Source organism: Otolemur garnettii, unplaced genomic scaffold (genome assembly GCF_000181295.1).
Source record: "Otolemur garnettii isolate 467f Iridium unplaced genomic scaffold, OtoGar3 scaffold00010, whole genome shotgun sequence".
NCBI classification, from domain to species: domain Eukaryota; kingdom Metazoa; phylum Chordata; class Mammalia; order Primates; family Galagidae; genus Otolemur; species Otolemur garnettii.
Genome location: NW_003852405.1, coordinates 19,091,039 through 19,102,594, shown reverse-complemented (window position 1 = coordinate 19,102,594; position 11,556 = coordinate 19,091,039). Strand labels below are relative to the sequence as shown.

General features: G+C 41.3%; 1 protein-coding gene across 2 annotated transcripts in view; it reads left to right on the top strand.

Moving 5' to 3' along the window:
• The window catches only part of LRRC8B (leucine rich repeat containing 8 VRAC subunit B), a 66,388-nt gene extending 56,544 nt beyond the window's left edge, over positions 1 to 9,844 (top strand). For both annotated transcript variants that reach the window (XM_012801667.2, XM_023509927.1), the window contains exon 6: positions 7,857 to 9,844. In XM_012801667.2, coding sequence (XP_012657121.1) covers positions 7,857 to 8,129 — 273 coding nt within the window. In that variant the 3' untranslated portion in view covers positions 8,130 to 9,844. The remainder of the gene's footprint in view (positions 1 to 7,856) is intronic.
• Positions 9,845 to 11,556: the final 1,712 nt, after the last annotated feature.

Sequence of the window (11,556 nt, the reverse complement as noted above, 5' to 3'; positions counted from 1 at the left end):
ATTGTTGTTTGGCAGGTCCGGGCTGGATTCGAACCCGCCACCTTAGGTGTATGTGGCTGGCACCTTAGCCGCTTGAGCCACAGGCGCCGAGCCAAGTTTATTGACTTTTGATCATATCTCAATGAGACTAGATGAGAATATCAGACACATTCTTTTCTTTTGAATAAGAAAGAGCACTTTGTAGCACATGAAGTCTTTTGCTGAAGATACTTTATGGCCAAAGTAGAATGGTGTCTTTGAGTGGGTTGTCTCATAAACCTGCAGGAAAGCACTTGTCCAGCATCCTGGGGTCACAAAATGATGAGCATGACACTTTTGAATGGGTGAGGAACTCAGCCCACAGAACTTAGGGTAAAAGAAACACTGAGAAGAGACTGTAAAAATGATATGAAGAAGTAGAACTCACTCAGAGGACAGCCACCAGGGAGATGGAAACTTCCTCCCTGATGGGACTGTTTAGCCCTGTGACGGGAAGTATGGGGTGAAAGGCAGAGAAAGTCTTCAAATATTCGAAGTATTTACATGGAGAACAAAGCTTATCGGGAGTAGCCACAGTGTTAGAACTAGGACAAGCAGGGAAAAATATTTCATCTTTCCCATAAGCTGTCCAAAGATTGAGCATTTGCGGAAAGAGAAGTGATTTTATTAATAAACTATATATAGGCTGGAGCAGTGGCTCATGCCTGTAATCCTGGCACACTGGGAGGCCAAGGTGGGTAGATTGCTTGAGCTCACAGGTTCAAGACCAGCATAAGCCAGAGTAAGACCTCACCTCCAAAAATAGCCGGGTGTTGTGTTGGGGGCCTGTAGTCCCAGCTACTTGGGAAGCTGAGAGAAGAGAATCACTTGAGCCCAAGAGTTTGATGTTGCTGTGAGCTATCAGGCCACGGTACTCAATGAGAGCAACAATGTGAGACTCTGTCTCAAGAAAAAAAAAAAGTGGAAGATTCATGTTCCATGTGGGAAATTAACTAATTTCAAGGTTCTTTCTAACCTTAAGATGTTATGATTCTGAGTTAGACCAAAATATTTGTAAAAATTAAAAAAATAAACATCACATTGGATGTATAAATATTTAGATATGCATATACTCAGAAACTTGAGCCCGTGAGTCTGTTTGGAATGGTGGCATCTATTTGGAATAGTGGTTGTCATGATTTCTAAAAGAGGCGCTTTAAACTTCTGTTCTCAAGACTTTGGCAGTGAAGCCACATCTACAACGCAACACCCGGCTATTCAGGTTTGTAGATGGAAGACATTTTTGAAAGAATATCGGGTACCTCATATTACCACTGAAAAGGCTGTACAACCAAACTTGGAAAACAGGCACAAAGGAAGGCTGGCAGCAGAGAGAAGCATAGCCAAAATCACAGTGTGGAAGGAAAACGGGGAGGATGCCCTCGGACGGTATAGCATGGAGCACCCCAAAAGCTGATATTGCTGCTGCTACACTTAGTGAGACTAGATGTGAAATCAGACATCCTTTGCCCTCTCACAAGATGTGTCCTTCATGGTTTCCATGGTTGTGACATTAGCCCCAACTCAAAGTCCAATAAATCCCCACAGTGTGGCTGTAAGGGAGCTGGGAACACAAAAATGTGGTAATGGTTTGTCTAGTGCAGTGATTTTCAACTGCTATGCCGCAGCACACTGGTGTGCCATGAAAATTTTGAAAGATCATCAATTAAATTATTTTTGAAAGAAGTTCAAAGCTCAGGTATATCCTTTTTTTACTCCTTTTTTTTTTTTTTTAATCAATGTAATTTAAATGTACCATAGAAGTTTAACTGTCGGTTCAAGTGTGCCGTGAGATAAAGAAGGTTGAAAAACACTGCTCTAGAGGGGAGTGAGCTCTGCTACCCACCAAGAGTCAGGAGGAGGAGGATTCTCTAGATGTGAGAAAGTGGGACCCCGGTGACAGACATTCACTGACAGGGCACTTCAGAGTTTCTTCCAAAGGATGATAATGTGTTGTCTTAGAAAACATTAAGTAAATGTTTGTTTTGATCATAATTTTGATGGAGGATTCCTCAGAGCCTTTCACATATTGATTAAGCATTGTGCTTCTCTAAGAAGGAGATATGATATTGGCCAAATGTGTTTCAGCAAGATACCTGGTGTCCGGTGAAATACACTCTAAGGACACTGGATTAGGGGAGTGTAAAAAGACAGAGGACGTGCTCAGAGGATTGCAGTCAGCACACCCAGATGTAATAGGAGATGGTAGCATTTAGCAAGGTGGACCAGGAGTGCCTGGGAGTCTCCCAGTCACTTGATTCATTGCACAGGGACTAGGATGAGACTTCAGCTTGAAGTGCTAGTTACTCTAAACTGGTACCTTCAAAGGAGGCTCTGACTATAGCACGTAGAAGGGTTGGGAGAGGACAGCCAAGATACAAAACCCAATGGAAAGGTCATCAGTTATGATTAGAAGTAGGAATATGGATGAAAAACAGAGACAAAGACTCTTACATCTGAAAGGAACACTATGAGTCATGAGTCCAGAGGTCAGCACACTGCAGCCTGGGGCTCAAGTCCACCTACACCTTCTTTTTATATGGCACAAACTAAGAAAGTTTTTTTTTTTTTTTTGAGACAGAGCCTCAAGCTGTCCCCCTGGGCAGAGTGCCGTGGCATTACAGCTCACAGCAACCTCCAACTCCTGGGCTCAAGCGAGTCTCCTGCCTCCGCCTCCCAAGTAGCTGGGACTACAGGCGCCCGCCACAACGCCCGGCTATTTTTTGGTTGCAGCCATCATTGTTGTTTTGGCGGGTCCGGGCTGGGGATTCGAACCCGCCACCTTAGGTGTACGTGGCTGGCGCCTTAGCCGGTTGAGCTATAGGCGCCGAGCCTTAAGAAAGTTTTTTATACTGATAAATGGTTGGGGAAAACATCAAAAGAATATTTGTACAAAACACATGAAAGCTATATGGAATCCAAATTTCAGTGTCCACGAATAAATTCCATCCTCTTCATTAGTGGGCCAAATGAAACAAACAATTATACTCAATCCTTGTATTTTGAATTCCATCATGTAAAAATAAGTAGATTTTTTTTCTCTCTTGTTGTATACATAATATTTTCAGGTTTTTTTCTTGGCCTACGAGGCCTAAAATATTTATTGTTCGGTTCTGTAGAGAAAAACTTGCCAACCGCTACTCTAGTCCACTGCTCTCATTTTGCCAACACTGAAACTAAAGTTCAGAGTCACTATCTGAGGTCTGAAGCTTCCTGGTGATGGGGTTAGGGTAGGACCCAAGTGTTCAGACTCTTCCTCTGCTGCTTTTCTGTCATGTCTCTAATATATCAACCTAAGTGACCTTACATGGGAATCACTGGAGTGTGTGGATGGGCGTGGAAGGAGGGCGAAGAAGGAGCAGGATCCATCTCTATCCCAGTGCCAAAAGGGAATTGGATTCTGGTGGTGATGATCGTGATAGAGAAGCAAAAATAGACGTGGGCAAGGATTTTACTAGGTTTGTTCAAATCTTGAAAACCACTCCCATTACACCTAAGTTTTCTGACTCCCACTTGTGTGCACCTCTTTGTTTTCTTTCTTTTCTTTTCTTTTTTGAGACAGAGTCTTGCTTTGTTGCCCCAGGCTAGAATTCCAAGGCGTCACAGCTACAGCAACCTCAAATTCTTGGGCTCAAGAGATCTTGCCTCAGCCTCTCGAGTAGCTGGGATACAGGTGCCCACCACAACGCCTGGCTAGTTTTTCTATTTTTAATAGCAATGGGGTCTCGCTCTTGCTCAGGTTGGTCTCAAACTCCTGAGCTCAGGCAGTCTACCTGCCTCCACTTCCCAGAGTGCTAGGATTATAGGCGTGAGCCACTGCACCCCAGCCCCACTTATTTCTTTATTAACTCAGAGACTTGTAGCCAGAAAGTGAATAATGTAGAAATCCCTTCTGAGTATCATTTATGTGACAGTGCTTGTTGTTGTTTTTGGCATCACTACTTAGAAATGGAAATATTTAGCTTTGTTTCTTGAAATGGTTGGGCTTTATGCATTCAGTTAGCCATGTCCTGAAATAGCGTGTGCCATTGGTCAGAAACAGAAAGGAAATCTGACATTGGGATGGATTCTGAAGTAAGGTCCCAGCCCCTGGGGTATTCCGTTATCAGTGTCAGCCATAGATATGAAGGAGAGCCATTCTGTTCCTGGAGGCTCTAATCCATTTTGCTAAAAACATTTGGTTGCCAGAGAGTTCTAGGATGTAGTGATTATGTAGCCAGTAGTTTTTTCTTTTTTTTTTTAAGTTTATTTTATATTTTATTATGTAGCTTGTTTTATACAAATGTGAAGACATATACTTTTTTTTTTTTTTTGAGACAGAGCCTCAAGCTGTCCTCCTAGGTAGAGTGCTGTGGCATCACAGCTCACAGCAACCTCCAACTCCTGGGCTCAAGCAAGTCTCCTGCCTCAGCCTCCCAAGTAGCTGGGACCACAGGCACCTGCCACAACGCCCGGCTATTTTTTTGGTTGCAGCCGTCATTTTTGTTTGGCCGGCCCAGGCTGGATTCAAACCCTCCACCTTAGGTATATGTGGCTGGTGCCTTAGCCACTTGAGCCACAGGCGCTGAGCCAGGACATATACTTTACTCTATAAAACCATTCTGTTTATGGAATTTATCATGTCCCTAGTAGTCTATAAACTTTTCCGTTGGATTTTGAGAAGTCAGTGGTCCACTGAGGGAGTTTTTTTGCTCTCTGATTCATGTTTCTTGAAGTCTAAGAAAGGGTACGCTAAATGAATCCATTATAAATAAGTGTTAGCTACCATTTTTATAAAATTTGTCCACCCAAGGAAAATGTGCTTGGTGTTCTTGTGAACTTCAAGGCAAATTATTTTTAAAGTTATAAGTAGATTTTTTAGGAACAGATTGCCGAGTTGAAGGGAAGTCTTGTATCTCTGACAAAGATCCCCAGGCTCCTTTAGGAAAACTGAATTGTGGTAGCTGACGGAAGGTCCTGTACGTTAGCTGGGCAGTGACGTGGGGAGAAAGGCCCTGACATGGACAGTTGGCACCTGGGAAGGGTGACTGCCAGCTGCAGCCCTTGTCACATTCTCACAGCAGAAGGGTGAGGGCTGCCCCAGGGACTCACTCCCATTGACTTCAGAAATCTCTTTTCTCTCTTGGGGGCTAAAAAGTTTACTAAAGTCACAAATTTCAAGATTTGAGAGAGGACTGGTGGGAACCCAGTAGTGCTGAAGGCCAGACGGGAGAGTGAGGGCCAGGCCTTCAGGGTAATTGCCCAGCAGGAAGTTGGTCCAGTGAAGCAAGGTAAGTGAGTGAGCTGTGACTGTGACATCAAAGACAGAAGGGGGCATGAGATTCCCTGGTGCAGCTCAGGCCAGGGACTCTTCTTCTTAGTACCCATCACAGACATAATTATGTAAATGTCTATTATTTCTCACTTCTCTTAGACCAGTGCTTCTCATCTGAGAGTGATTTTGCCCTGTGGGACATTTGTCTAGAGCCTATTTTGGTTGTCACAACTGGGAGGAGGAGTGGCACTGGCAGCTGGCAGTAGAGGCCAGGGATGCTCCTGACCATCCAACAACGCACAGTTTTCTCACCCAAAGTGTCAACAGTTCCAAGGCTGGAATAGTTAACGTAGCCTGCAGTAGACTGAAGTTCTGGAAGGACATCTGTTCCACTCAGCACTTGATTCCCAGCACCTAGCAGGGAACCTGGCCCATCAGGAGGCACTCAGCACATGTTTTCTAAACACAAATGACCAAGCCTGCTGCATTTACAGCCAGTTTGCTTAAGTCGCTGTGAAGTCACCAACAGGCACTCTCAACACTGAACACGCTGCAGGGACTGATTCTTCCCTCAACCTGGCCACCACTGACCCTGCCGCTGAGCTGTAGATACCTCGGAGCAGAAGGCCTGCTTTAGAGAGGGGTTGCATTTCTTCTCTCTAGTACCTCTCTGCCTCATCCTTTTACAGGGTGGACATAAAGTTCGTGTGCAATTTACTATAGTAAGCGATTTTAAACTGCACACAAACTCTATGTCCACTCTGTATTGAAGTCTACGTATGTATGGGTTTGCATCTGCTCTCAGAATGGATGAAATTAAAGGGTAGGCATTTTTCCTTTGCATATACCTAGTATCATGACGTGCAGTGATGATCCATATTGCTATCTTAGCCTTGGTGACTGATAGATTCACTTTCACTGAGACTATCTCAAAAAAAAAAAAAAATGTCCAAACTGCATTTAAAAACACTCGTGATGTTGGAGGGGGTGACATAGGAGAGAGCAGTTTCCAACATCACAAGCACTTTTAAATGCAGTTTGGACATTTTTTTTTGAGACAGTCTCAAGCTGTTGCCCTGGGTAGAGTGCTATGGCATCACAGCTCACAGCAACCTTCAACTCTTGGGCTTAATCAATTCTTTTGCCTCAGCCTCCCAAGTAGCTGGGACTACAGGCACCCACCACAGTGCCCGGCTATTTTTTGGTTGTAGTTGTCATTGTTGTTTGGCAGGCCCGGGCTGGGTTCAGACCCACCAGCCCTACTGTATGTGGCTGTCACCCTGGCTGCTGAGATATAGCCGCTGAGCCAGTTTGGTCATTTTTTAGTTTATATAAAAAGTACTTATCATTTTGAGGAAAGACAATTCTGGATGGCCCTGGAAGCTCATTTCCCATCAGGTCTGCATTGGCCCATCAGGGATGTAGGCTGAGCCAGTGAACTGGGGAGCCTGTGTTATTTTGTTGTTTCATAGATGCCTCCTGTCCCCGCTATGTAGAGTATGACAGAGTGGGGTATATGGAGTCCAACTGTGTTTGGCCCAAACTTACCTTCAGTGGAGTGATGAGTTGAAGCTATTGTATGTGCTCAACCTCTCTCGCCCTGTTTCATATATGCACTACGGCTTGCTTAGGAAGTCACCTGTAACCTCTCCACCATCTAGGGATACAGTTGAATAGCTTTAGAAATGATCCTAATTTGCAGTTTATTTATCTGATTGAAAATTATCTGTTACATGAATAATTTAACTGAAACCATACCAGGAAGCAGAAAGAAGGGTCACTCCTCAGGTGTACGCATATGCAGGAGCATGAAATGTCCCTGTTTGTATGATCATATCTTTTTGTCTCTTCTTTGGTAGACATTTTTTCAGAAACAGGATAATGTTTTCCATCCCAAGAAACAGTGTAACAGCCTTGTGACTATTCTCAGGATATTTTTAAGGATGTGGCTCATTACAGTACACAGTAAGCTCTTTATGAGGACTCCTGAGAGTAATTTATTTCTGATCCAGAACTCAAGAATAATTATGGTTCTCCTGAATTATTGCTTTGTTTTTTATCAATGAGTATGTTAAATATGTTTTCTTTAAAAACTAATTGCATGGGCTCGGCACCTGTGGCTCAAGTGGCTAAGGCACAAGACATACACCTGAGCTGGCAGGTTTGAATCCAGCCCGGGCCCGCCAAACAACAATGATGGCTGCAATCAAAAAATAGCTGGGCGTTGTGGTGGGCACCTGTAGTTCCAGCTACTTGGGAGGCAGAGGCAAGAGAATCACTTGAGCCCAGGAGTTAGAGGTTGCTGTGAGCTGTGATGCCACAGCACTCTACCCAGGGGGACAGCCTGAGGCTCTGTCTCCAAAAAAAAAAGAATTAATTGCATGTTAGAGCCTTTTAAGCCAAATGTGTTGCCCTTATGTAGCAAGGGTTTAGGTGTTCAGGGTGGCTTCCAGCCTGACTTCTATGAGATATTCCTACCATATTTCTCCCTTCCTTATAAACCTCCAGAAATGTTTTTGAAAAAAGGTGACTAGCAGTATGAATAAGTAATGTATTACTGGCTTTTTCTTCTTCCTCTTTCCAGATCGAGGTGTTGCCAGATGGGCTGTTTCAGTGCAAAAAGCTGCAATGTTTACTTTTGGGGAAAAATAGCTTGATGAATTTGTCTCCTCTCGTGGGCGAGCTGTTGAACCTTACCTATCTGGAGCTCGTTGGTAATTACCTGGAAACACTTCCTCCCGAACTGGAAGGGTGTCAGTCCCTAAAACGAAGCTGTCTGATCGTTGAGGAGAATTTGCTCAATACTCTTCCAAACCCTGTAACAGAACGTTTGCAGACGTGCTTAGACAAATGTTGACCCAAGGAGAAGAGAACCATGTCTCAAAATCAATCGTAAAAGGACGTTCCAGGGCTTTAAATGAGAGGTGAATTTTTCGAAGTTAGAGATGAGAAATGAGTGCTGATTATGATGAGCTATAACAAAATGTCTAGCCCTAAATTCAAACAGGTAATGAATGTTAACACTAACCTGACATTTTGTGCAACATTGGTCTTTAACTTATTGAGATGTTGTAAGATGTTGTCCACTCTGAGGGTGGAAAAGGGGTTATGCAAATACTGAATTCCTACCTTGCAGTTTTTACCTTGAAGACCGTGTATATATTTTCTCCTCTTCCTCCCCCAGGGTCTATTATTTGCACACTCATTTTAACTGACTTCCTGTTTGTTTTTTTTTTTTATATTTAGCACCAAGACCATAAACTCATCAATATAAATTTTCTTATACTTACCACCGTCTTTGACTTAAGTTCTTAACTTGTTTTAAACAGAGTGTATTGTGCTTGGCAGAATTCCCATTCGGCCTCATTTTTACTTCCTTTCCCAGCTTGCTTGAGTTTTTCTCAATTCGGTTTCCTCTTTCCAGTGATGAACCCTGAGAAAATGTCTGGCTGCCCTTGGTGTTTGCCTAGAACTGGAGCAGAGGGCACTTAAGATGTGTTAGGGGCATCCTGAAAATTAATGTATTCTTTAAAATACCTTCTCATCTATCATCAGAGCCTTTTTTAAAATTAAGAATGTTTTCTATTCTAGTGTAAAACATACAAATCATTTCTATGGCATAATCTTGGATTCTACATCTGTGGAGAATGATTTTTTGTGAGGTCCATGGAATGTGCACATTTCCTTAAGAACTTCAGTGTACTTAGTTTTGATTATTTATGATCCTTATATTTGTGTGCATTCTGCTCCAAAATGTTTTTGTACTCTGCAGCTAATTACTTTTGGATAACAAAAACCTTGCGCCCTCAAGTATTTGGGGGTTTCCTTGGGAGAGGGTTAGCCAAGTCATTGACCTCTCTCTTGCCTAGCCGCTGTGCAGTCGTACGGGTAAAATTCTTCATTACTTATAAAAACTGTGATGGAAGGGAGAGGTACAGGCTTGATTTTTAAGTGGATTTTAAAACACTTCGTAGAAATTTAGTAAGAGTTAAAGCAAAATGCATTTTTCCCCATCTGCATAATCTCTAGCTGTGAATTATAATGCAGAACCCTCAGCCACTATTCTGTGTCTTGAGTTCTCAGCACTCACAAAGAAAGAGATCTATTTAACTGAAACTCTATCACGCCTTTATCTAACTTTCTGGAATATGTATTTGCTCCTTCTTATAAAGAGCTTTGTGTTTGGCCTTTTATTTAATATTATCACTCATATTGTTAAGTGAATGAAATGGATTCATTTTTTGGTAAGTGTACACTTTCAGTATGTTTTTCTCTAATGGGTCTAAGGCATTATGCCACCTCCTCATTTGGGGTGTAACTAGGAAGAAATCTATTAACTGTACCTACACAAAACTGGAAAACACTATGGGGAAAGAGTGCCGTGTGTATGGAATTGCAGTGTATGGTATATGTTTTTTCTTGCTGTGTTCCAGAAAGATGAAAATGAGTCTTTAAAGTATAGCAGATATAACTTCCCTCACCGACTAGCACCTCTGGCCTGAAGTTCAGAGAAAAGAATTATTTACATCAAATACCATTCGAATAATATTACCTATAATATTCATTTCACATCAAATGAAATTTAAATAATATTAGCTATAAAGAATATGGAACACCAAAAGCTACCTAACAAAGTATTATTTATTCTGAATGGGAAATAAACGGTGTAAAATATACTTCTTACCAAAACTTGCCTTTTAGACAGAACATTCAAGTTCTCAGGGAACCAGGCATAACTGATGACATTTTCTCCTAGGACTTCAGGAAATAGATTCTGATTATATCCATGGTTTTTTGTTATTTTCATTTTTTTTAAATGTAAGCTGATGGTTATTTTAGTTTTTCACAGTAGAATTGTCATGTGTTCTAATTCCAGTGTTTTATGGGATTAAATTTTGGACAACAATATGATACATGGAGAGGTGTTTGAATATTTTTGCCCACATAATTAGGCAGAATTTATATGAAAAATCCTACCCTCTTTTATAGGAAGAATTTTCGAAACAAAAATCAGATTGGCTACCATTCACCTGACAAACTAGACCTTGTCCATGCCTTGTTCTCCATGATTCAGTTCAATTGCAAAATCATTGACTAAATTTTGCTTATGACCTATGTACATTTCAAGGGGCAATTTACTAGCAGGATTAATAATGAATATTGCCAGCTGCTTTCTACACACTAAGGCATAATTACTGGTGCAAATTATGTTGCTCTTGATGCCATTGTTTTTAAATTTTTTTATTTAAATCTTTTACACCAGTGTTTCTATAGCTTTTTAAACAACATAGCACAGACATGAAGAACAATGAAACCACCACTTGACATACTAAATGCGGTACCAATACTATCTTTACTGCAGTTGGAGCAGTAATACTCATTTCAATGAAAATAATGTTCATAAAATTATCATCGTGAGTTGTTAGTTGGAATTTGATTTTCAAGAATGTCTGTCCATTTTCCAAAAAATAAACAATGGAGCTTATTCAGAGCAAAGTCTATGGCTTGTGCTGGGAATGGCATGGGTTCACCCACGTACATCACACACACATGCACACATAGACACATACCAATGCTCACATATGCAAATAGTTAATGGATTGGGTTTTTATGTTTTGTGTGCTTTTCGAAACTATAAGAGGTTAGAGGTTAATACTAGGATAATGATTTTTTTTATTCATTATTTATAATCATGGGGTATTCTATTACCTTAGTTATGACATTTAAAAGAAAACCAAATGCTTAACATTGGTTTGAAAACCTGTTTTTGAGCATTCCTATGAAAGTGTAATGTTCTTTCCCTAACCTAAATCAGGGTATCTCCGCATGGCACGTAGGTACTGTATTTTCATTCTATCCTCAGTCTTAATTTCTCCCACTGTATGTCTCCATCTTTCACTGTCACTTAACAAACATTTGTGTTCAACAGGGTAAATAGAGGTCCTCGGGATCTCAGTGCTATGCCATCGCTCCAGTGGGTGTGCTGGGATGCGCTGCAGTGATTTGTTTGCATTATTACTTAATAGTGAATTTTTGTCTGTTTTTCAAGTGTTTCATGATTCAAATTTTGTGTTTAATTAAAATATTGGATTATATTGATGGGTTCAGAAACCATTAAAATAATCAAACAATCATTCTGTGGACTTAACATTATTTTCTTGTGTTTTCAATAAAATATTCTTTCCATCTTTCCATTCACATGGCATCATCCTATCCACATAAGGTATTTTGTTTTCCTTCTTCCCACCAGCACTTGTATAGTAACAATAGGTTTGTGCTAGAGG